This window comes from Gorilla gorilla, chromosome 1 (assembly GCF_029281585.2).
Source record: "Gorilla gorilla gorilla isolate KB3781 chromosome 1, NHGRI_mGorGor1-v2.1_pri, whole genome shotgun sequence".
NCBI classification, from domain to species: Eukaryota; Metazoa; Chordata; class Mammalia; order Primates; family Hominidae; genus Gorilla; species Gorilla gorilla.
In genome coordinates this window covers 53,006,827-53,032,768 of record NC_073224.2, presented here as the reverse complement: position 1 = coordinate 53,032,768, position 25,942 = coordinate 53,006,827, and the positions used below count along the sequence as shown (strand labels likewise).

The window sequence follows — 25,942 nt, the reverse complement described above, 5'->3', positions numbered from 1 at the left end:
GGGATATCAAAGATGATTGTAATTCCCAGTCCGAGCTCAACAGTAAGGTTGGTGGCATCAGGCCGCAGCCCTCCTTTCTCTAGAGTGACAGTGACACATTTGCTCTTTGTTTTCTTTTGTGTGACTAGTGTGCCCTGTAGTATTTACACTGACTTCAGAAGCTTCCTGGAGGTCAGGAAATGGAGCCTGGGCTTTATCCACTCCCTCACTGTTTTCCCTCCCATCTTACCTCAGGGCATCGCAGGCACAGATGTAGCAAAGGAGGCTTCAGACATCATCCTAACAGATGACAACTTCACCAGCATTGTGAAGGCAGTGATGTGGGGACGAAATGTCTATGACAGCATCTCCAAGTTCCTGCAGTTCCAGCTCACTGTCAATGTGGTGGCCGTGATTGTAGCCTTCACTGGAGCCTGTATCACTCAGGTGAAGGGGGTGTGGGTGGGCCGAGACGGGAGGGATGAGTCAGGGGCTAAGGAACATGGAGTGAAGAATACGGTGTGTTTACTGAAGAGTAAAGGCAGCGTTTCCCCATGACATTGGGACACGAGTTAGCTCTTCTAAGTCCGCTGTCTTCATTTGCTTATGTAGATGGTAACTTACAGGCCTTAGCTTAGCACTTATGTGTCAGCCACTGTAATAAGCATTTTTATGCACTATCTGTATTCTTCAAAAATGACCTTGTGAAGTAGGTATTATTATCCCCATTTTATGGGTGAGGAACTTGAGGCTTAAGGAAGTTAAGTAGCTTTCTCACAGTCACTCAGCTAGGAAGTGGCCAGATTCCAAGTCTAGGTGGGTCGTGGGAGCTGGGCCATCGACAGGGCAAAGGTGGACTGGTTTCAGAGAAAAGCTAAAAGGACTGGTTCTTCTTCCCACCAGGATTCCCCATTGAAAGCTGTGCAGATGTTGTGGGTTAATCTGATCATGGACACTTTTGCTTCATTGGCCCTGGCCACAGAGCCCCCTACGGAATCTCTGTTGAAGCGGCGCCCCTATGGCCGAAATAAGCCTCTGATCTCACGCACTATGATGAAGAACATCTTGGGCCATGCGTTCTATCAGCTCATTGTCATCTTTATCCTTGTCTTTGCGGGTGAGCCACTTTGGGGGTGGGTAGCAGCTGGGGTCCTGGTTGGAGGTGGGGGCAGAGAAAGAAGGTAGCGTGAGAGCAAGCGCACAGGTCAGGAATAAGCGCAGCTTTATCTCCCAGTGCTTGCTGTGCTCCCGCTACACGGTGCATTATGCTACTATATGTACTCATACAGTACTCTTGAGTACTGTGTGTACTGTATGTACTCAAGAATTTCACAAGGGAGGCTTTATTCTTTCTTTCTTTCTTTTTTTTTTTTTTGGAGACAGAGTCTCGCTCTGTCACCCAGGCTGGAGTGCAGTGGCGCTAACTCGGGTCACTGCAACGTCTGCCTCCCAGGTTCAAGCGATTTTCCTGCGTCAGCCTCCCAAATAGCTGGGATTACAGGCGTGCGCCACCACACCCGGCTACTTTTTGTATTTTTAGTAGAGATGGGGTTTCATCATGTTGGCCGGGATGGTCTCGATCTCCTGACCTTGTGATCTGCCCACCTCAGCCCCCCAGAGTGCTGGGATTACAGGCATGAGCCACCACGCCTGGCTTATTTCTTTTTTTACAGATTCAAAAAATTAAGCTCAGGTCCCATAATGAGTACATAGTTGCAGTAAAATTCAAACCTATGATTGCCTGACTCCAGCGCACATAGTCTTACTACCATGCTGCACTACATGAGAGCAAGTATCAATGCAGCAAACTGAGAGAGAAGGTAAAATAAGTCAAGACCAGAGCTAACATTTAGAATGTTTAATAACTAGTACAACAAAAAATTAGCCAGGCATGGTGGTGCACGCCTGTAGTCCCAGCTATTTGGGAGGCTGAGATGGAAGGATCACTTGAGCAGGAAGGTCCAGGCTGCAGTGAGCCATGATCATGCCACTGCACTCCAGCCTGGGTGACAGAGTAAGACCCTGTGTCAAAAAAATAAATAACTAGTGCAGCTCAGATATTGATCAATTAGAATGGACACCAGCCATAAGCAAGCAGTATATCTGTACCAACACATTCTTACTCTTAGTTCAGACCACACTTAACCTCCAGTGCTTCTCCTCTCCCCACTAGGTGAGAAATTCTTTGATATTGATAGTGGGAGGAAGGCACCTCTACATTCACCACCCAGCCAGCACTATACCATTGTTTTTAACACCTTTGTGCTGATGCAGCTTTTCAATGAAATCAACTCCCGAAAGATCCATGGAGAGAAGAACGTCTTTTCAGGCATCTACCGCAACATTATCTTCTGCTCTGTAGTCTTGGGCACATTCATCTGCCAGGTGAGATTCTATCTGCAGTTGGGGCAGGAGATCTGGAATGATAAAGGGCAGAAGCTGGGAGCCAGGGTTCCCTACATACCTAGGAAAAGGAATGAAGGAATTACGGGGACTGGAGCTGTAAGTTGAACAATTTGGGATTCCCAATCTGCTTTCTTTTGCATATTGCTCTAGAATTGGAGCCCATTGTGTCAAGAGCTCCAGTGCAGGGCAGCATGTTGACTGGAAATAAAATAATACTTCTAAAATCCTCTCATGATCTTTCTAAATACACAGAAATTTCACAGAATGACCAAAAGAAGTATTCTTTTCTAGTCCCTTTCTGTGGCTCCTGTCAGCCTATATGAAATGTGCATGCACATCTAGTATAGACTCTCCCTGTCCCTGCCCTTTGTTCTGAAGGGCTTATGATAAAAAGTGTTGTGCAACTCAAAGAAAGAGAAGTAATGGGATTGTACATGTATATTACATAGTCAGCCCAGCTTGGACTCCTCCAATATGAGACTATGAGCTGACCATGTCCCATCCCTCAGCAGGGCACCTCCCTTTATTTGTCCCCATCCTCAATTCCTTTTTTTTTTTTTTAATTTAATTTTAAAAATAGAGATGGGGTCTCACTCTGTTGCTCAGGCTGGTCTCAAACTCCTGGCCTCAAGCAATCCTCCCGCCTCCCAAAGTGTTATTACGCCTGCCATTTTTTCTTTTACTTTTTCTTTTTTTTTTTTTTTCGTTTGAGACAGATCTCTCTCTCTCTCTCTCTCTCTCTCTCTCTCCCTCCCTCCCTCTCTCCCTCTCTCTCTCTCTCTCTCTCTCTCTCTCTGTCTCTCTCTCTCTCTCTCTCTCTCTGTCTCTCTCTCTCTCTGTCACCCAGGCTGGAGTGCAGCCTCAGTCTCCCAGGTTCAGGCAATCCTCCCACCTCATCCTCAGTTCCTCACTCCATCACTGTACCTTCTCCTTGTCACTAACTGGCTTTAGTCACAAGAAGCCTCCAGCTCCCCTAACTCCTCCAGATCGTCTGTTAATCATAGTCACAGTAACTATGTCTGTCTCCCCATCAGAGTGCTCTTAAAGGCTGTTTTTGTCTGTCTCCCCTTTGAGATTTCTTCTTTTCCCTTCCCCTGCAAGCAAATCGGGACTTGCACCCAAGGATCCTGAGGAGTGGGATGATGTGGCTTTGGGGGCCTTGGCTGGAGGGCCAGCTGCCTGTTAGTCATTTCCTTGATGGTGGGCTGCCCCTTTCTCTGTTCTAGATTTTCATCGTGGAATTTGGGGGTAAACCCTTCAGTTGTACAAGCCTCAGCCTGTCTCAGTGGCTGTGGTGTCTCTTCATTGGGATTGGAGAACTTCTGTGGGGCCAGGTGAGTACCGGCACACCCTCCTGGTGCATTCTCACAGCCTGCAGAACTCCCCTCCTCTACATGAGATGGAACAAGCAACGGTGGAGACCCCCCAGCTCCTCATCTTCATCTTCTCCTCTTCCCTCCCCACCCCCACTCAAGTTTTCAAGTTCTTGCCATCTCATAGGATCTCAAGGTGGAATGATCACTTCAGAGGTTTCAGAATTCTTCTCTAACTAAGCCTGGAGGTAGAAAAATCCCTTAGCTTGGCTGGGCGCGGTGGCTCACACCTGTAATCCCAGCACTTTGGGAGGCCGAGGCAGGCAGATCACGAGGTCAGGAGATCAAGACCATCCTGGCTAACATGGTGAAACCCCGTCTCTACTAAAAATACAAAAAATTAGCCGGGCGTGGTGGCAGGTGCCTGTAGTCCCAGCTACTCGGGAGGCTGAGGTAGGAGAATGGCATGAACCTGGGAGGTGGAGCTTGCAGTGAGCCGAGATTGGGCCACTGCACTCCAGCCTGGGCGACAGAGCAAGACTCGGTCTCAAAAAGAAAAAAAAAAGAAAAATCCCTTAGCTTCTCTGAGACAGAAACTAAACTTTTCAATGGAATTTTGCTACAAAAAAAATAAATATAATAAGGGTCTTAGAAGTAGAAGAGTTTGCAAGACACATGTCTTTATTCTCATGAGGCAGCAACCTGGCTATGGGCTGTCGAGCTGACATAATTCAGGGTTTCCAGCCTCTTCTCTTTCTTGCCATGGCTTTATCTGGGTGGAATGCTTAACTCTTACCTGAGATAAATTCAGATTTACAAGATCTCTAGAGTAGCAGTATGGCCTGTGGTTCAGAGCATGGACTCTGGGAATGACTGCCTGGGTTTGAATCCAGCTCTCTCTCTTTTTTTTTTTTTTTTTTTTTTCTGAGACAGAGTCTTGCTCTGTCACCCAGGCTGGAGTGCAGTTGTGTGATCTCGGCTCACTGCAAACTCTGCCTCCTGGGTTCAAGCAATTTCTCCTGCCTCAGCCTCCCAAGTAGCTGGGATTACAGGCAACCACCACCGCACCTGGCTAATTTTTGTATTTTTACTAGAGACGGAGTTTCACCTTGTTGGCCAGGCTGGTCTGGAACTCCTGACCTCGTGATCTGCCTGCCTTGGCGTCCCAAAGTGCTGGGATTACAGGTGTGAGCCACCGCACCTGGCCCAGCTCTTGTTGCCCAGGCTGGAGTGCAATGGTGCAATCTCGGCTCACTGCAACCTCCACCCTCCAGGTTCAAGCAATTCTCCTGCCTCAGCCTCCTAAGTAGCTGGGATTACAGGCACCCACCACCACGCCCAGCTAATTTTTTTGTATTTTTAGTAGAGACAGGGTTTCACCATGTTGGCTAGGCTGGTCTCAAACTCCTGATCTCAGGTGATCCACCCACCATGGCCTCCGAAAGTGCTAGGATTACAGGCCTGAGCCACCGTGCCCGGCCTCAGCTCTCCTTTTTATAAGCTGAATCATCTTGGGCAAGTTACATAACCAATCTGTGTCTCAGTGTCTTCAGCTTAGGAAAACAAGGTCATTGTTAATTAGTGAATCAGTTACTATACAGTAATGAATAATGTCTTATTCCTTATAAATAATCAAATTTTAAACTATTACGATTATAATAGTATCATTAAGTCTAATAGTTTCACTTCTTCCTTAATACCACTTTACAAACCTCCCTCATCCTCAGCTCTGGCCTGGGCTATACCTCTCTTTACAGACCCCAGGTTTCTGCAGATAATCCCTTAGTGTCCAGCCACCCAGGTAATGGACACTTTGCCCTAACTGGCCTCAAAGAGCCATTTCTGGAGCTGCAGGCCTTCTCCCCTAAACCTGCTAGTTATTTATTTCATACCTAGATGCCTCCCTGAATAATTTCTTTTTCTTTTCTTTTCTTTTTTTTTTTTTTTTTTAAGAGATGGGGGTCTCAGGCCAGGCACAGTGGCTCACACCTATAATCCCAACACTTTGGGAGGCTGAGTCAAGCAGATCACCTGAGGTCAGGAGTTCAAGACCAGCCTGGCCAACATGGTGAAACCCTGTCTCTACTAAAAATACAAAAAAAAAAAAAAAAATTGGCCGGGCATGGTGACACATGCCTGTAATCCCAGCTACTTGGGAGGCTGAAGCAGAATTGCTTGAACCCGGGAGGCGGAGTGCAATGAGCTGAGATCACGACACTGCACTCCAGCCTGGATGACAAGAGTGAGACTCTATCTCAAAAAACAAAAAATAAAGAGATTGGGGTCTCACTATGTTGCCAGGCTGATCTCAAAGTCCTGGGCTCAAGCAATCCTCCTGCCTCGGCCTCCCAAAGTGCTGGGATTACAGGCATGAACCGCTGCACCCAGCCCTCCCTAATTAATGTCTGACCCAATTCCCTCCACCCTGTTCTGTTTGGTGAAGATTTCTTTTTTTTTTTTTTTTTTACCAATGGGTTCCTAAAGCAGTTTTATGCTTTGGTAAAGCTTGGTTGTTAAACCTGTTGTTTGAAACTCTGTTCTGGCTCTTGCCTCACATGTGGCCATGTGGCCTTGATGCCAGACAGCAGCCTTCTGTATCACAACAGCTTTTTCCACATTCAGAGGCAGAGCTCTGGCATTCTTCCCATTTCAAAACCCTTGACTCCATATCAGATTGCCCATACAGTCCCTCTTCCCCACATGAGCCCTGGCTACTCCTTATCTTGTCCGGAAAGAACTGACTAACAGGTGCTGAGCTCACCGGGAAATTTATTTCGAATTTCAAACCCTATGTACTGCTCCTTGTCTTCCGATAATACTCATGTGTCCCCTCTTCTATGGACTGTCCCATCCACTTCCTCACCTCAAGCCCAAGAAAACTTTTGGTATCCTTTCACAAGAGTTTGTAACACAGAAACTACTTTGCATGAGGCAACTAAGAAAGGGGTCATTCATTTCCAATACCCTTCTCAACCCCTTGCCTATACATAGGCAATATCACCATCTTCTCCCCAAACTCTTTCCCCCCAGGTCCTGGTCTCTGTTTCTTCCTACTGCGTACCATGCTGTATAGTTCTGTTAACCTTAAAAGACAGATTGCAAAATGGAACAGAAGAAATGAGACAGAAAGAGGAAAATACAGTAAATGACCAGGCAGATGGCTGGTCGATTACTAGAATAGAAGCTCTCTTTTGTGTGTGTCCATAAATACAGAAAACCTTCCTAAAAGCCTGACCGCTGGTGGGCACTTGGAGAATGCTTGCCTGGATGGATTGGTGCTTCTGCCCACTGCTCTTCCAGTGGGAAGGGTGGTAGGGCAAAGAGTAACTTGCCCAAGGGCCTGGCTCATGTAAGTTGACTGACAGCTCTTCTCACGCTGATTCTGACGTCTTCCTCTTCGCTGCGCTTGTTTTCAGTTCATCTCTGCAATACCTACCCGATCCCTGAAGTTCCTGAAGGAGGCTGGGCATGGCACCACCAAAGAGGAGATCACCAAGGATGCCGAGGGACTGGATGAGATTGACCATGCTGAGATGGAGCTGCGCCGAGGCCAGATCCTCTGGTTCCGGGGCCTGAACCGTATCCAGACTCAGGTACTCTGATAGTGGTCTGTCCTTCCCTTGGGAGAAGCAGCTTCCCATCTTGGAAGGTGTTGGGAGGGTAGCAGTTCTTGTTGGCCAGCATCTCTTCCCTTCCAAAGGCTCACTACTGATGGGCAGCCCTAGATCCTCAGCTTCAGGACAGACACGCAAAGGGATCTGTGTGGGGTCCTCTGAGAGGAGAGGAGTCAAATGACCTAGACCATGGGACACTATTAGCATAGTCCTTTAGCTCTGGGTTGACCCTAAAGCCCAGCCTGCCACCCTCTATCAAATGGGCAAGCTTCAGCATAAGGTCTCTTGCAAGCACTAGACCTGACCCCAGGGTGGGAAATGCTCAGTTTTTCCCTACCCTTCAGAAGGAAGGAGTTAGACAATATCAATATGCCAACATACCCAGCATTCACTTAATATACCTTCCTCACACTGCCATTATAGGAATAGATGCTATCTGGAAGGGTCTTTGTAAAAGAAACTCACCTTGTTATATCTCCCCCATTCAAAGTGTAAGGCCATGGTGGGGAATCTGATGGTTTCATGTGTAAAAATGACAATAGTCTCTTGATGTCTGAGCATCTTTTGCAGGATTCAGACTTGCTTCCTGACAAGGAGGAAGCAATAATTTCTTCAAGCCTCTTCCCTTCTTGCAATTTCTGAAATGGGATAGAAGCCACCCCTGCTGCTCTTATGTCCCCTGTCTATAGCCCCACAATAACTTTTTTTTTCCACTTTCCATGCATCAATTGTAACTACTTTCTCCTGGGTGAATGCGCTGATCTAAGCATTGATAATTCTGTCTTCCCCTGCTCTCACCCCCCATAGCTTTATTGTTTTAATCCTGAGATTTTCCATCTCAAAAACACTGTAAATTCCAAGATCTCAAGGGTGGTCTCCAGAGAACAGGCGTATTTCTCTCTGCTGATTGGCTAGAGATCTTCAAAATAAGTTTCACTGTCTAAAACTGGCCTTGCAAATGTTTTAGAAAGTTCCCCAGTCGGCCAGGTATGGTGGCTCACGCCTGTAATCCCAGCACTTTGGGAGGCCAAGGTGGGTGGATCACCTGAGGTCGGGAGTTCAAGACCAGCCTGACCAACATGGAGAAATCGCGTCTCTACTAAAAATACAAAATTAGCCGGGCATAGTGGCACATGCCTGTAATCCCAGCTACTTGGGAGGCTGAGGCAGGAGAACTGCTTGAACCCGGGAGGCAGAGGTTGTAGTGAGCCGAGATTGCGCCATTGCACTCCAGCCTGGCCAACGAGAGCTAAACTCTGTCTCACAAAAAAAAAAAGACTGGGCTCGGTGGTTCTCACCTGTAATCCAGCACTTTGGGAGGCCAAGGCAGGTGGATCCCCTGCCTTAGGTGAAACCCCGTCTCTACTAAAAATACAAGCCAGGCATGGTGGCACATGCCTGTAGTCCCAGCTACTTGGGAGGCTGAGGCAGGAAAATCGCTTGAACCCGGGAGGCGGAGGTTGCAGTGAGCTGAGACCACACCCTTGCACTCCAGCCTGGGTGACAGATTGAGAGTTGTCTCAAAAAAAAAAAGAGAAAGAAAGGAAGTTCCCCAGTCAATCCCACCTCGTTAGTGTATAGGAGAGATAGATGGAGTGAATATTCTAAACTATATACCTGGTAGGAACTTATCTCCTATAGGCAAAACAACAAATAGAAAAGTGGAAAAGAGGCCGGGTGTGGTGGCTCACGCCTGTAATCCCAGCACTTTGGGAGGCCGAGGCAGGCAGATCATAAGGTCAGGAGTTCGAGACCAGCCTGGCCAACATAGTGAAACCTTGGCTCTGCTAAAAATACAAAAATTAGCTGGGTGTGGTGGTGGGCGCCTGTAATCCCAGCTACTCCGGAGGCTGAGGCAGGAGAATCGCTTGAACCCGGAAGGCTGAGGTTGCAGTGAGCCGAGATCGCGCCATTACACACCAGCCTGGGCAACAAGGCAAGACTCTGTCTCAAAAAAAAAAAAAAAAGAAGAAGAAAAATGGATTGCAGACTCACTCTGCACCTGACTGTACTTCCAGGCAGGTGCTTTTTCTGTCTGCCAGAGAAACATTCCAGGGTGCTGTGGCTGCCTCACCTATCCAGGGCGATGCAGCTCCCTGGGGACACAGGTGCTTCCTGGGGAGCCCTGAGCACTTCTCCGTGTTGCTGGCCTCACATCCAATTAGGCAGGCATTGGAGTCCGGGCACTGCCTGGAGCTTACCAGAAGGTGCTTTACAGTGGTCCTTGGTTTGTCTCTCAGAGGGCTTGGTCCCCTCTGCCGTGAGGCTGGACTGCAGCTGTGGTGGCAAGTGGCCAGATGTCACTGAGCAGCCTGACCATGGTCTAGGTGGTGCTTGAATGCATCCACTTGGCTTCCTTTGGTCATTGAGTTTCAAGAAGACAGGCTCCAGGAGACGGCTTGGCCAGGATCAGGCAAAAACAATCATGCCGAAAAAGTGGCGGAAAAGCTAGAAGGTCTCTCAGTGAAGGAGGAGACCAAGGAGGATGCTGAGGAGAAACAATAAATCGTCTTATTTTATTTCCTTTTCCTCTCTTTTCCTTTCCTTTTTTTTAAAAAAAATTTACCCTGCCCCTCTTTTTTGGTTTGTTTTTATTCTTTTGTTTTTACAAGGGATGTTATATGAAGAGCTGAATTTAAAAAAAAAAAAAGAAGAAGAAAAAGAAAAGTGGAAAAGGGCTAGGTAGGGAAACGCTAGGGTTCCTTTTCCCTCTCTCAAGTTCCTCCTCTCAGAAAGAAAATTTCCAGCGGGACCTACACAAAGTGCCTCGTGGCATCCAGGCATCCAGAGTCCCCACGCTCACTCCCTACCCCACCCCACACTCCAGGCTGCTGACTCCAAGTACCCATAGAACCTGGCGCCTTTGGCTCCCATCTCTAAAGCCCCCAGTGCTTTCCTTTGGGTCTGCTCTTTCCAAAATAACCTGTCTTTGCTTTGCTTTTCTTCAGGATCAACCACTTCTTCTACTACGTGATTTCTTTTCTCCTAGCCAAGATTCCCTCAGTCCAGTGCCTCCTTGTTCCTTTCCAGTCTTCTGTCCTGGGAGGCTGAGATTTATGGGTCTTCCTTCCCCTCCACTACCAATTTCTATTTCCTTGACTATGCCCCTCTCTACAAGGTCTTTTTGGTTTCACTGCCTCCATAGCTTTAGGTATACTACCTTTCCCCATTGTTGGAGCATGAGGCAGTTGGGCCAAAATGGCATTAAAGCCTAAAGTGAGGCATGTTCAAGATGCCACAGTGACCAAATTCACGCCATCCAGGATGCACCTGACTCTGGAAGCTGATGAGGCTAATGATGCTAACATGTATCCCGGATCCCTGAGGTCCGCTCCCAACATCAGCCCTTCAGCCTCAGCTGGGTTCTAACAAAACCCCCTGCCACCTCCACGTTGATCTTTGTTGTCATTCTCATCACAGTGCTTTGGTATGGGAGGTGTTAGAAAACTTAGAGACTAGAATTGTGGAGGTTGGGACCTTGTAACTCCAATAAGCACTGAAGAAGGTGTCTCTACAGTCCCTTCTTCCATGGAGCTGGAACCCCTGCACCCACCCCAAGTGTAAACCCTCTCCTCCTGCAGGTTCAAGCTCCTCAGTCCCAGGGAACTAAAACTGAATAATGTGAGGAAGCAGTGGTGTTTCTGCTCAAACTGTGATCTGGATCCAGAAACTAGCCCTAAACAGCTCATGGCTTCTCGGGAAGCTTTATAAAAGGACTGTCTCACTCACATTCTGCCTACTTTCCCATCTTCCCTCCTGGGAAAATGAAGTCCAGTTAATGGAATCAGCACCTTTCCTACATTCCTGGTAGATTAACCCTTGGCATTAAGCAGATAGATATTTCTAAGATTATTCTACCAGATTCATGAAGGCTAAAGGGAATTCCTTTTGATTTCGTCCTTGTTACTTAGGGGTCAGGGATAAGGATGGTAGAGTTGATTGAGGCCCTAGATCAGGACCATTGTCAGAAAATGAATGGCATGGCCGGGCGCGGTGGCTCACACCTTAATCCCGCACTTTGGGAGGCTGAGGAGGGCAAATCACAAGGTCAGGAGTTCGAGACCAGCCTGGCCAGCATGGTGAAACTCTGTCTCTACTAAAAATAAAAAAATTAGCTGGGCGTGATGGTGCACACCTGTAGTCCCAGCTACTCAGGAGGCTGAGGCAGGAGAATGGCTTGAACCCAGCAGATGGAGGTTGCAGTGAGCCAAGATCGTGCCATTGCACTCCAGCCTGGGTGACAGAGCGAGACTCTGTCTCAAAAAAAAAAAAAAAAAAAAAAAGGAAGGAGGGAGGGAGGGAGGAAGGAAGGAAGGAAGCCGGGCGCAGTGGCTCGCGCCTGTAATCCCAGCACTTTGGGAGGCCAAGACCGGTGGATCACGAGGTCAGGAGATTGAGACCATCCTGGCTAACACAGTGAAACCCTGTCACTACTTAAAATACAAAAAATTAGCCAGCCTGGTGGCGGGTGCCTGTAGTCCCAGCTACTCAGGAGGCTGAGGCAGGAGAATGGCGTGAACCCGGGAGGCGGAGCTTGCAGTGAGCCGAGATCGCACCTTGCACTCCAGCCTGGGTGTCAAAAAAAAAAAAAAGGAAGGAAGAAAATGAATGGCATTAATTGCCTCTGTCTCTGAGGAACAGGGCACTGAAAACCAGAGGCTACTTGTGTAAGCCTCGACCTGTAGCTGTTTCAACCACCACCAACCAAAACCTCTTCCTCCCCCTCCCTCAGTCTAATTGCCGAGTTACTGTCAGCATTTCTGCCAGACATTTCAGATCTCTAATGCATTAATGCACTTAGTAGCATTCTCGATAGTGGGCTTGGCCACTGGGTTCTTGAGCTCCATTCTCAGGGAGCCTGCCTACTTCAGCCCAGGGAAGGGATAGCTCAGACAAGATACCCAGAGGAGGATTGAGCCCAGCAACTCATGGCCCAAGGGCCTTTCCATCATGGCCATTTGTATATTGGCTACTAAACGGCCCCTGTTTTTTATTTAAAAACATGAGTTATTTTCCTGGAAAATCCGCAAAAATACGTAGTCGGTTTAATTGATTTAGAGGTTCCTGAGCCTTGAAATTCAGTAATACATAATTTGCCTTCAGAATCTTCAATTGTTTGCCTTATTTTTAAGAGTACAGGTGAAAAGGGGCCTGTAGGTGGAGGTTGCAGTGAACCGAGAGTATGCCACTGCACTCCAGCCTGGGCGACAGATTGAGATTCCATCTCAAAAAAAAAAAAAAAGTACAGGTAAAAACAACGAACAATCTCCGTCTAGCTGTTAGGAGTGATGGAGTAGGGAAAAGTCCCTTTACATTTTAAATACTCTTGGCCCCCTCTAAACCTCAAATGCCCACTGTGGATTCAAAGGGAAGAAAAAACTAGATTCTGGCTGGGCGTTGGGACTCCATGGCAAATTGTTCCCTAAGTGAAGTATGATATGCAATTAATGTTTTTCTCCTTCTCCTCACCATTGCTTTGTGTGGGAGGGAAGCTCTCTCTTGCTCTCTCCTGTCCCCTTTTCCCATCTACTTCCATTCCTGCTTCCCCAACCTTCCATGACCCTCCCTTCCTCTTTCTTCACCTCTCTCGGACTGACTGTGGAGCAAAGCTGTCTCACTCTCTGATTCTTTGCAGATCGACGTAATTAACACATTCCAGACGGGAGCCTCTTTTAAGGGAGTCCTAAGGCGACAGAACATGGGTCAACACCTTGATGTAAAACTTGTTCCTAGTTCATCCTATGTAGCAGTTGCGCCAGTCAAATCTTCCCCCACCACTTCTGTTCCTGCTGTTTCATCTCCTCCTATGGGCAGTGAGTGATAGTCTATTATGATGCATGATTTGCTAAAATGACCACAAGAGAGCACGTGGCATCCACTTTAACCAACCATGGTTATCTTTTCCTTTTGGTTTTTCCCTTTGATATTTTGACTTAAGGGAAGAAAAAGACAAAAATCCTACTCTAAAACCAGACTCTGTGCCCTTGTATTTTATTTTTGTAATGTAGAAAAGCTATTAAACCTTAACTGTTTTAAAGACAATAATTCTGTTTTCTGATTGTTCCTCTGCATTGCTCGTTTCTTCCTTTTCTTGAGTTTTGTTTTGTTTTGTTTTGCTTTGCCTTTTTTGTTTGTCTGTTTGTTGCTTTGCTGGGATATGTTGTTGTTCCTCTCTTCTCCTCCTGCTCCTTTGAGTCTGAACTCTACCTCCTAAGCTTAGATGTGAGGTTAGGCCAAAGGAAAACCCAAGAGCTTTCTTTACATGGGGGCAAGGTTTGGGATCTTTTGAGGAAAGGTAGGAAGGGAGCTAATGTGCCCGTGGGTGTGTTTTGACTAGTGGACCTGTCATAATTGAGCCAGTATTAAACTTGGTCAATAATAATAGTCCATTTGGCCACCACTGTATTGCTGACTGGCAATTTTAGCATAAAAGTTGTAGCTGGCTGGGCACGATGGCTCACGCCTGTAATCCCAACACTTTGGGAGGCCAAAGCAGATCACGAGGTCAGGAGATCAAGACCATCCTGGCTAACATGGTGAAACTCCGTCTCTACTAAAAATACAAAAAATTAGCTGGGCGTGGTGGTGGGCACCTGTAGTCCTATAGCTACTCAGGAGGCTAAGACAGGAGAATCACTTGAACTCGGGAGGCGGAGGTTACAGTGAGCCAAGTGGAGAGCCACTGCACTCCAACCTGGGCGATAGAGCAAGACTCTGTCTCAAAAAAAAAAAAAAGTTGTAGCTATAGGTGAAGAAAAGAAAGTAGTTCAGTTCAAATGTATATGGTTGAACATCCCCGTTATTTTACTTTTCTGGGACTCCGGTTTAAAAATCAGTTAATCTTGGCTGGGTGCTGTGGCTCACGCCTGTAATCCCAACTTTAGGAGGCCGAGGTGGGCGGATCACCTGAGGTCAGGAGTTCAAGACCAGCCTGGCCAACATGGTGAAACCCTGTCTCTACAAAAATACAAAAATTAGCCAGGCAATATGGTGTGTGCCTGTAATCCCAGCTACTCGGGAGGCTGAGGCAGGAGAATCACTTGAACCCGGGAGTCAGAGGTTGCAGTGAGCCGAGATAGCACCCTTGCACTCCAACCTGGGCGACAGAGTGAGACTCCGTCTCAAAAAAAAAAAAAAGTCCGGGCACAGTGGTTCACGCCTATAATCCCAGCACTCTGGGAGGCCAAGGCAGGTGGATCATAAGGTCAGGAGTTCAAGACCAGCCTGGCCAATATGGTGAAACCCTGTCTCTACTAAAAAATACAAAAATTAGCCAGGCATGGTGGCACGCACCTATAGTCCCAGCTACTCAGGATGCTGAGGCAGGAGAATCGCTGGAACCCAGGAGGCGGAGGTTGCGGTGAGCCAAGATGCTCTACTGCACTCCAGCCTGGGTGACAGAGACAGACTCCATCTCAAAAAAAAAAAAAAAAAAACGAAGAAAAAAATCAGTTCACATGAAGGTACGAGAAATATACAAAAGAGTCAAAATAACATTTTTTCTTCATTTACTAAACTTTCAGGAGTTTCTGAAGAGGAGTGCCTTTTATTTTGCTTCTCCTTTTCTCTAGTTTGATTGTTTCACCAATAGCCAGCACTTATTTTGCACATAAAGTTTCAGGAAGCCCTTTCTCAGCCGGACTTGCAATTGGAATATTATCAACTCACAACCTAAGATCTGGTGTTCCCATTGGTAGATTCTTGGATTCTTGCTAGTGCTTATGTCTTCCTATTCCTGGTCATTTTCCCTTCCCCAAATGGGACTCAGAGAGGAGAGAGAAGGTAGCCAGCTCTTTGCTGATAATGTGGGAAGGAGTTTATCTGTATTAAATATAATGTGGGTTTCAAATATCTGAGTGTTCAGTCTGTTCCTTCCTCCCCCATTCCCAACCTCACCACCCCCTACCCCGACCTCTGCGAAGGGGCTAAAGAAAGAACAGTTGCCTTGTCTGTGGTTCACATGATCACAGACTGTGTGGGTTGACCAGACTTAGATTTGTTTTGTCTCTTTAGCCAAAGTGTTCTGATGTGAGGAATGGGGGTGGAACTTGATAGAGATACATACAATTTCTTTAGGTCAAAAAAACAGGCAAGAAAGAACTCACTAAGTCTTCCCTGCAAGTATCCAGGAACCTCTCCCACCAGTTCTTTCATATTCCTCTCTTAATTCCTTTTTTCCTTCTAGTTCTGCCATCCCCTTCTAAACTAGCTTCTGTTCTGTTTTAATCATCCCTTTCTGATAGGAAGGGTTAGTGTCAGATATCCTGATGGTTTGATGGTGGAAGGAGACTAAGCAGAAGACTAAGCAGAAGACTGGGATCTTGTAGAGCAGCTGGTAGAGGGTGCGCTCCAAATCCTCAAAGACTAGAAGATCAGAGGAGAGACAGGCCACACCTGCTCTTTCTCCAGCTGTGCCTTTTTAGTTGGAGCTCCTAGAAATTATAGCCATACATTTTAAAACCCTCTTTCCCATTCCAGATCTCCAAATGAATTCAACTGTTTGTCCAACCTTCATTAGATAGATCTCTAAGATTTCCCTGCATAGGGAGGCCCTAATCCTTTTCTCCTGGTTTCTGAAAACAGCAGAAAACTGCCTGGCGCGGTGGCTCACGCCTGTAATCCCAGCACTTTGGGAGGCCGAGGCAGGTGGATTACTTGAGGTCAGGAGTTCGAGACCAGCCTGGCCAACATGGTGAAACCTCATTTCTACTAAAAATACCAAAAAAAATAGCTGAGTGTGGTGGCGCACGCCTGTAATCCCAGCTACTCTAGAGGCTGAGGCAGGAGAATCGCTTGAACTCGGGAGGCGGAGGTTGCAGTGAGCTGAGATCACGCCATTGCACTCCAGCTTGGGCAACAAGAGTGAAACTCCATCCCAAAAAAAAAAAAAAAAAAGCAGAAAACTACAGAATGAGAAAATGGAGTCTTCACCTGCCCACTCATTGAGCTGCAGAGAGTAGCCCTCAGCACTCATACCCAGTCTCCTGAGTCATGAAAAGAGTTGCCCTTCAACCAGCCACTTCCACCTGTAGGCCAGGGCCCCAAAAGAGACATTTCCCCAAGGTTTTGAGAAATGATGACCAGGAAGGGAAGGGTTGACTGGCTGTGTGGAGAGTGCTCAAAGCTTTCCCTGCACCTTCTTCACTAGCCCTGTCTTGTCCCTATACACTGCTCATGCACCAGGCATCATGCTCCAGGAAGGGGAGATGCCAGCCCTGGGTGGATTGGTGGTGATATAGTGCATGATTGTTCATCAGCGTGTGTTCTCTGAGTTGAGTGCTGGAGTTGGGGCATCCTGGCACAGCCCCATGCCCTCTCCTCCCTCACCCTTCTCTCCACCCACCAAGCCAGCTGGTGCTCCCTAGCTCTCTGACCCCTCTTCACGTGAGCTTCCTTACAGGTGGCTGGTTTCCCTTTAGATTCCAGAAGTCCTGCAGTCTAGCTGGATGACTGTTTCTTGCTCCCCAAAAGACATTTCCCATATTTTTTCCATCTACCCATCCCCAATTCACTTTTATCTTCCTCATTGTTTACCTGTAACAGTATTATTGGTCACCCCAACAGGTGAGAGGAAAAGCCAACAAACAGGGCTCCAGACCTTCACTCCAACCCCAGTTGTTACAAATTTATTTTCTATAGTGGACTTCACATGTAATTTTTTCAATAAAGTATTCAATTGAATGGAAGCAGGAAATTGAAAATCACTGATATTGAACATGAAGTACTGGCGGATAAAGGCACCTGCCCTCCTGTAATATTCAGTAGAAATTTTGAGATCTTGAAAACATATGAAAAATATGGGCTATGTTATCACTCCTGACAGTGATGGCTTTGATGGAGTGGGATGACTTTGGACCCATCTCTTGGCTAGTGTATCTGTGCCAGGGTCAAAGGAGAAGGCACTGGGTTTGGACTCACTCAATCCAAATTGCCTTGCTCTGAGATTTTATGTAGATCAATGAAAACTTGAGACTTCCTGAAGACCAGATGGAGCCTCCATTCCATCTGATCTCACCTAGATCTGGAGCAAAGGCAACATGACAGGTAAAATTTGCACATCAGATGGTCAAATAGGAATCAGATAATAAAAATGTGGTCCTCGCTTTCTGTTCAGCATGGTGAGTGTGTGCCTGTGCTCCCTGATTCTTCTTGGCTGAGGTGTTGAGCTGATACTGTTGAGTGGCAAGGAGTCCTTTGCCTTCTGAGCTTTGAGCACCCTCAGTCTTGGGTGGGTCTGCAGGCTGTAGTAGAGTGGGACAAGATAAAGAAAGCCTTAGCCAGCAGAGACACATTCTCCTCCAGAGAAAACGGACCAACAGTATTGATAGTGAGCCTTCTTTGAGTGGTATTTATGAAGGTTCTGTATGGTGGTAGGAAGCACTGGAACAGGTGATCCAACCAGTTTATTTGGCTGACTCTTTGTATCCTCTGCTGTCTCCAAATTCTTGTGTCTTCTCCTGGAATATACTTTTTGCTTAAACAGCAGAGGAATGAAAGAGGTACCCTACGCCCACCTTCATCACTCCTACCCCTCCAACCTCAACAGTTTCCCCCACATTACTCCCATTTCTTTTCTGAGTGAAGATTTTTTGGACAAGACTAGGATCAGCCACCTTCCAACAGCTAGAACCGTCCTACAACCATTTACCTTTCCCCTGGCCCCTCTCTCCAACTTCTCGGAGCTCCAACCCTCTCCCCCTACCCCAATTCTACCATCCCTGATTCTAAGCCACGCCTCAGAGAGACCTACAGTTCAGAAAAGCAGAGCTGCCAAAATTGCTGGTGCCTGTGGACAAGCAAAAGCTGTTCACAGGCATCAATTATTGTCAGTTTTTTCTTCACGACTCTGAACTGACCGAATCCCTTCCTTTTTGCACAGTAAGACAGAGACTATGACACTGGGCAATGCATCTCCTTTTGCCCAGTAAAACCGCACGTGGTTTCCTTTCCTTCATCCTCTTCATCCACCCCATCAGAAAGGCCACTTGTTTGTAGCACTGCCTCCTGGATTAGGTTTCTCTCCCTGGTCCCTTTCATTCCCTTCTCCACATAAGACTATGCTCCTCGTCACAATTTGGAAACAGCTGGAGAAAGCAGCATGATTGGGCACAGTTGCTGTGTATCAGAGACATGAACGTGCATTTGAATTATGAGAGCCAGGTCTTTTCTCAATAGGCAGGAGGAAGGCATCTTTTGACACCTGTATTTTATCTGCTTCTTCTAGGGAAGGGGCTGAAGGAGTGAAGTTCTGTGTTATTTACGGGGAGGGGACACAGTGGTGGTTGTGGGATATAAAAATATGCATGTTTCCTGGCTGAAAGGGCAAATTATTATTAGAGAGTTTTAAGTTCCTGCATGCTGCTGACACAAATGAAGATTGGTTTGTCTGCCTGGCTGCACAGTTTTCATGGTCACTCGTCACCCAACGTGTATTATGTGCAGATTGGTATATGCTGGCTCTTTGAGGTCTTTAAACAGATAACTAAACCTCAATGCGTAATTTTTCCATTCCACATTCACAAAATGTTTGGCCTCAGCACAGAAATCCACATATCTCAATCATCTTTTTAAGTTTGGCTATGAATTTGCATCTAGTTCCCATGTCCTTGCCCTCCATCTAAAAGAACTAATGAAACTTCTTGTTTTCTGTTTCATTTTAAAAGTAGATTGTTTGGGAATGCTAACGTTGCTTTGGGTTTTCTACTTTTTTTAATGCAGCTTTCAAAATGTCCTAGTTGCCGTCACTCGCCCCAGCCCACCCCACTGCTTGAAAGTTGAGCCATGTGATGTTTCTAGTGCCCCATGATCTCTTCTGATGTGTGTTTGGTTTTGGTTGCTGAGCAGTCATGTTTTATAGTCTAGGTTTTGTTTCTCTCCTAAATCCACCATCTCCTTGTTCTGCCGGCCAATTCTCACCTCCCTATTTTCTCATCCTCCTTTTCCTTCCCCTGGTATAGATCAAAGTGGTCAAAGCGTTCCATAGTTCCCTCCACGAAAGCATTCAGAAACCCTACAACCAAAAGTCCATCCACAGCTTCATGACCCACCCTGAATTCGCCATAGAGGAGGAGTTGCCACGAACACCACTCCTGGATGAGGAAGAGGAGGAAAATCCTGACAAGGCTTCTAAGTTTGGGACTAGGGTGCTCCTGTTGGATGGTGAGGTCACTCCATACGCCAATACAAACAACAATGCGGTGGATTGCAACCAAGTGCAGCTCCCCCAGTCGGACAGCTCTCTACAGAGCCTAGAGACATCGGTTTGAATTTTCTTTCTCTGACTCTCATCCCTATTTTCCCTATTTCCATTTTCGTCTGTCCCATCTATGAGGTGATGATGGGACTTTTCATCGTCACGTCAGCTGCTGTGTTAACAGCAGTGTGTGTGAAGTGAACCTCTACCTGACCATGAAGAGGCAAGAGCACAGACTTACAAGGATTTCAACTTAAGCTTGACTTGGGGTTTGTAGCGGGACCCAGTCAAACCCCATGCAGGTCATGGTAGAATCTACTCCTTGGTAGTCACTTGTCATTTTTAAAGAAATGATGACAATCCTCTTGGCATCACCCCACCCCACATTCTCCCCTGATGTTCATCTCCTGAATTCTGGATTTTGTCCTACAAGTGTGTGCCATTTATAAGCTAAGTTGAGGGTTCAGAGGGAGACAAATATCCCCAAGTGAAATATGTTGCGGTAGAGATGGAATGTATAAAATCCGCCAGTAGTGTGATTGTTTTTCAATTTTTCCCACTTTGAAAACTTACACCTAAAGGCCTGTAGGCCTCTAACTCTTTCATTCAAACCTCTCCAAAGTTCTTTGTCTTTTGTCTTCCCTTCCTTTCCTTTTTTTTTTATGATGATTAAGAAAATGGAAAGGATATGGATGAATTGTGTAAACTTAGATCCTTCTCCCTTTTGGCCCAAAAGAACCCTTGATTTAGTTCCAGAATCCAACCAGTTTCTTTGTTAAAAGGGTCCTTTTGAAGCAATTAAGTGCTGGTAAGAATATTTCTCTGTTGTTGCCAGGTTACCTTCTGCTTTTAAATTGCCATCTTGTCAAGTGTATGTGGTTCTTAAGTGCCAGGGAGATCAGCCTTGCCCATGAAGGTTGCATATGTGTGGTATATAGTTTTTACCTGAAAGCCTGAGCTTTCTCTTATTCCTAAAGTGGTGGCAAAAGAATGAACTGGGTATGACCCTGCCCCCTTACTGGGTTTGGATATTGAGGACCAGACACTGCCAAATCTAGGACAAGACAGACCATCAAAGCAGACTTTTGTGGGCTCCTCTTTGGGGTGACCACTGCTTTCAAAGCCATCTGCCAAGGCTCTCCAGGGCAGGACCTGACTGGTGGGGAATGAGTGTTCAGAAGCCTTGGGAGAGGCCAAAGAGCCATTCTAGTATGACCTGAGAAAACCTTCCTGCAGGGGCCAGAAACCTTGAGCTTAGGTGCCTGGGGACCAGCTTCGACATTCTCTCCGGTTTCTGATTCTACTTTTTGCCACGTGTCACAACTTTTCCAGTCTCTGAGGAGGTCCCAGCCTTTCTCAAATATTCTGATTTTGAAAATATGTATCCAAAGTGGGAGGCCCCTGTGACATTTTGCCAACTTAAACGAGAAAAAGACCCCCCCCCACCACCCGGCACACTCCCCCTTCCTCCAGCCCCCCTTCAGCCACATGCTCCAGCTGCTGCCCAGTAAAGCCCTGTGCCTTTTTTTCCCCTGAATACTGCCCAAAGCATCCCCTTCCCATCTGCCTCTCAGGAGTTGGGGACTTTGCTAGGAGATTTTTTAAGTGTTCCTTACTGGGACAAGGTGGAGCCACGTTTGCAGGAGCTCCATTTGTATCCCTGCTGGTGTTGACTTCTGTGCAGGGGCCAGTTCATGTCCCTGACTCTCACCTCCCATTAGATAAATGAAGCCCACCCCCCTTTCTAGAGTGATGAGAGTCAAGAAGAGGGGACGTATGAATGGCCAAATTCCCATGTGAGAGGAAGATGACCTGATCCACCTAGCCTTTTCTTCTGGATCTGTCCTCCCTCACCCCTTTCACCTGAGCTGTCCACAGTAGGAAACATAAAGAAACAATGTCCCCTACATATCCCCATGACTACATAATCCATCATCGTAGGAAATAGGAAAGCAAATTTGATTTTGGTTTTGTAAAACGTACATGCTTCAATAATTCTTTTTTGTGTCTTAAATACTCATAGGGGAAAAAAACAGCTCACCCAAGGTGTTAGGTTTCACATATATATTCATCAACTATTTTAGAAGATTTAATTCTATCAAATCTTGTATTACCTCAGATCATTTTAAATAGCAAGCCAATAACGAGCTTTGAAGGCTATTTTACCATTCCTGTTCACAAAAGGCTCTCATGGTGCCTGACAGGTTACCCTTGAGGGCTTGTGTCTACTTTTTAAAAGTCAATGGTTTTTTTCTTGTGTTCTAGTTTCCATAATAGGAGAGAAAATATAGAAATATATGCAAAAATTATAGTTTTCTTTAGATCAGAAACTGATATTTTTGGGTCAGCCATATGTATTTTGTTTAAAGGATTTAAAATAAAGTGCCGTCATCTAGCCCTGTGGAAGGGAGCACATAACCAGCTGTTTGGCATGACAGGTGACTTAGTATATTTGTAATTGGTTTTAAAACCAATACACCGTACTTTCTTTCTGCAAACAGCCATCTTTATACTTAGGGAAAAAAATTGTTGGGTTCTAGACTTTTTTAATATAAATTTTGTTGATATGGAATTAAGTAAGTTTAAGTTTCTATGTGCATATGTTTTTTATATAAGTTTTTTCTATTCAGTTTCACTGATCCAACTGGCAGTGGGTAAATATGGCATAAGTTAATAACACTTTTCCCCAAAATGGTGCTTTGGATTTGAAAAGGGTCTGATGGGGAGAAGGAGAACGTATCATCCTAGCTTCCTCTCTTAATAAACCTAGAAAAACGGGTAGTAAACTGTGGATAGTCAGGAAAACACCCAGCAAGGGACACAGCTGTCAGGAAATGAATCTTCCCCCCAACCCCCACCATGCAGATGGATAGACAGACTCTTTCCTGACTAGTCATTAGGATCAGGGGCCTCTGTTGGATTTGTGTTTCTTGAAGAATAGCTGGCAGAGTGGTATAAAAGACACGAATATCTCCTGGTCTATAAGGATACTCTGATTTGGGGTTTGCATTTTTCATGGTTTTTATTTCCTGTTCCCCCTGGAGTTTTCCATTAGTGAGTTTTTGTGCAAGGATCTTATTTGTGATGCCTTCCCTCCCCTAGAAAGATTTTGTGCAATATATTAAATGGGGACAGAATTCTAAATGGATAAAACAATGGCTGGTTCTAGCCCTGAGTGACAGTCTTAAGGCTAGGTCCTTCCCATAGTATCATCTGTCCTCTGGAATGACTCTCCTGTCCCTAAAGGGGTTAAGAGAGAGATCACCTAGAAATCCCTCTGGACACTTGTGGGTTCTTTAGGGTTTGAGTTTCTTCTTCCCCTTGAGCTTCAGAGAGGAGAGTTGGCATGGTTAAATCTGAATGGTTACCTCACTGCTGAAAACCCAGAGGGGCGTGGCACACTCGCTTGTGTGGAAAAGCCTCTAAATGCTTCCCTTCCTTTCTTTCCTGCTTCCTTTGCCTTACAATTGAAGCAGCCCGTGGTACCATCACAGTATGCAGAGACTTCCTCACCTTTCATATCTAGGGACCACCCCCAATGCATTGGTGAGGGTGGGCACTTATAAATGCCTGCTATTGTTAAGCCATTCCAGCCTCTTCCTCTGAATAGACCAGACGCCCTTTCACTTAGTTCGGTGCCAGTCCTTTTGCCTTCCCAACCCTGCTGTTAGGCCTGCTGTTCCCTTTGCTCTTGATTAGGAGAGATGGAAGGAGATGAGCTCCCATAACTGAATTGGCCTTTGGTTCATGTTTTCTCCCCATATGTATATATGCCATATGTGAATATGCCATATATATGTGCCAACAAATCTATCTACGTTGTTCTTTTCAAATTAGCACGCAGATAGGAATTTTGAGTTTCTTCCTCTTTTAGTAACTAGTATAACAAGCACTGGTATTTTTGTACAAAAAAGAAAAACAAAAGATTGACTATTGTGGTCTGCATGACATAAACAAACAAATGGTGATATCAAAGCAGCGTATACCCCAGTCCAGTGTGTGTTGCCATAATTTGCAATTCAGCTTAACAGTGCACCCAATCTATATTTGCATTTTGATATTATTTAAGCTCTATGTACAAGGTTTTGCATGTATTTATATGGTTCTTAGGAAAAAAAAAAATGCTATAAACTGGCAAATCTGAAATTCAAATGTGTTGTTCCACTGAGACCAGAAGAAGAAGAGGAGTTTTAAAAGGGATAATTTGTTGGAACCAATAAAGCTTTTTGCTGATGAACAGCAACCAATACTGCTGTGCACTGAGAATAAAAACTCATGCCCACTTGTAACTGTGCTGTCCTCAATGCGTCTCCACTTTTGGGTAATGCCACTGATTGTCTGTTGAAGTTGAGAAGGGAAATGCCGCAACCACAAGGACAACCCCATTTAAACAGGCACAGAATTCAGCTTACCACCCAGACTCTGACAACGCTTCCCTTCCCTCTGGGCCTTCGCATTGGCTTCATTCCCTTGCAGTGCAAGCTTTGCTCCACCCACCTTGGTTAGAATCCACAGTTCAGGAGCTGGAGCTTTTGGAAGAATAAGAAAGAGGCAGTCTTGGCAGTCCTTGCTTTTTTTCTTTCCTTTTTTTGTTTTTTGTTTTTTGTTTTTTTTTTTTTTGGTTTTGGTTTTGGTTTGTTTTATATGAAATGTCTTTTAGGAGAAGTAGTTTCCCTTACATTAGCCGCCTTTCCCTTGGGTTCTCCACCCTCCGCCTCGCTTCCCTATGGTTTAAAAAATGTCTTTCATTAATTGAGTCTTGCTAGAGACTCATATTAGGCCCCAGTTGCAGGTCAAAACAGCTTCCTGGCAGGTCATTTACATTCTGAGCTTTCATATCTGAGACAACTCCTTCCTGCAGCTCTCATCCAGGTGCATGACAAAGTTCCCCAACCCTCTTTTAAAATATCACAGGGAGGAGCCAGGCACAGTGGTTCACACCTGTTGTCCCAGCTACTGGGGAGGTGAAGGGGCTGAGGCGGGAGGATCGCTTGAACTCCTGGGAGTTCAAGTCCAGCCTGGGCAACATGGCAAGACCCCATCTCTAAAATACACACACACACACACACACACACATCATAAGGAGGAAAGGACCTTGTCCACTCCCCAAATTCCTTTAGGAAAAGCATGACATTGAAGAATGCCCCAAACTCTCCTATTTTAATAGTCTGGCTCTGAAAGAGGATCTAGCCCTGGTTGAAAAAGACTTATGGCCGGGTGCAGTGGCTCACGCCTGTAATCCCAACAGTTTGGGAGGCCAAGATGGGTGGATCACCTGGGGTCGGGAGTTCGAGACCAGCCTGACCAACATGGAGAAACCCCATCTCTTCTAAAAATACAAAAATTAGCCAGGCATGGTGGTACATGCCTGTAATCCCAGCTACTCGGAGGCTGAGGCAGGAGAATCACTTGAACCTGGCAGGCAGAGGTTGCGGTGAGCCAAGATCACGCCATTGCACTTCAGCCTGGGCAACAAGAGTGAAACTCCATTTCAAAAAAAAAAAAAAGAAGGTCCGAGCGCAGTGGCTCATACCTATAATCCCAGCACTTCGGGAGGCCAAGGCAGGCAGATCACCTGAGGTCAGGAGTTCGAGACGAGCCTGACCAACATGGAGAAACCCTGTCTCTACAAAAAAAAAAAATACAGCCAAGCGCAGGGGCTCACGCCTGTAACCCCAGCACTTTGGGAGGCCAAGGTGGGCGGATCATGAGGTCAGGAGATTGAGACCATTCTGATTAACACGGTGAAACCCCATCTCTACTAAAAAATACAAAAAACTAGCCGGGCGTGGTGGCAGGTGCCTGTAGTCCCAGCTACTCGGGAGGCTGAGGCAGGAGAATGGCGTGAACCTGGGAGGCGGAGCTTGCTGTGAGCCGAGATAATGCCACTGCACTCTAGCCTGGACAACAGAGCAAGACTCTGTCTCAAAAAAACAAAACAAACAAAAATACAAAAATCAGCCGGGCGTGGTGGTGCATGCCTGTTATCCCAACTATTCAGGAGGCTGAGGCAGGAGAATCACTTGAACCTGGGAGGTAGAGGTTGTGGTGAACCGAAGTCACACCATTGCACTCCAGCCTAGGCAACAAGAGTGAAACTCCATCTCAGAAAAGAAAAGAAAAAGACTTAAATGATCTGAGATCTTATCCCCACTTTTCTTTTCTGTCCTAGGTTGCTCTCCACAGGCATTGAACACATTGCCCACTTAGTTTCTTTAAAATAGGGGATGGAGAATAAATAATGAACTTAACAAACAAAAATGAAAATAGGCTGGGCATGGTGGCTCACGCCTGTAATCTCAGCACTTTGGGAGGCCGAGGTGGGTGGATCACAAACTCAAGAGATCGAGACCATCCTGGCCAACATGGTGAAACCCCATCTCTACTAAAAATACAAAAATTATCTGGGCATGGTGCCATGTGCCTGTAGTCCCAGC

The 25,942-nt window shown here is 46.2% G+C and overlaps 1 protein-coding gene and 1 non-coding gene across 9 annotated transcripts in view; both read left to right on the top strand.

The window, feature by feature from the left end:
* Positions 1 to 23,794, top strand: part of ATP2B4 (ATPase plasma membrane Ca2+ transporting 4) — a 117,144-nt gene extending 93,350 nt beyond the window's left edge. For 4 of the 8 annotated variants that reach the window (XM_031013988.3, XM_031013991.3, XM_055368760.2 and 1 more), the window contains 6 exons: positions 235 to 426; positions 883 to 1,096; positions 2,153 to 2,364; positions 3,612 to 3,719; positions 7,115 to 7,291; positions 19,270 to 23,794. In XM_031013988.3, coding sequence (XP_030869848.1) covers positions 235 to 426; positions 883 to 1,096; positions 2,153 to 2,364; positions 3,612 to 3,719; positions 7,115 to 7,291; positions 19,270 to 19,578 — 1,212 coding nt within the window. In that variant the 3' untranslated portion in view covers positions 19,579 to 23,794. Of the gene's footprint in view, positions 1 to 234; positions 427 to 882; positions 1,097 to 2,152; positions 2,365 to 3,611; positions 3,720 to 7,114; positions 7,292 to 12,947; positions 13,126 to 19,269 lie in introns of all 8 variants that reach the window. The other 4 variants (XM_031013998.3, XM_031013992.3, XM_063709358.1 and 1 more) reach the window with 2 other exon arrangements.
* Positions 9,298 to 9,422, top strand: LOC115932381 (small nucleolar RNA SNORA77). Its single transcript, XR_004068664.1, has one exon. It is a non-coding gene; the product is annotated as a small nucleolar RNA SNORA77 (small nucleolar RNA).
* Positions 23,795 to 25,942: the final 2,148 nt, after the last annotated feature.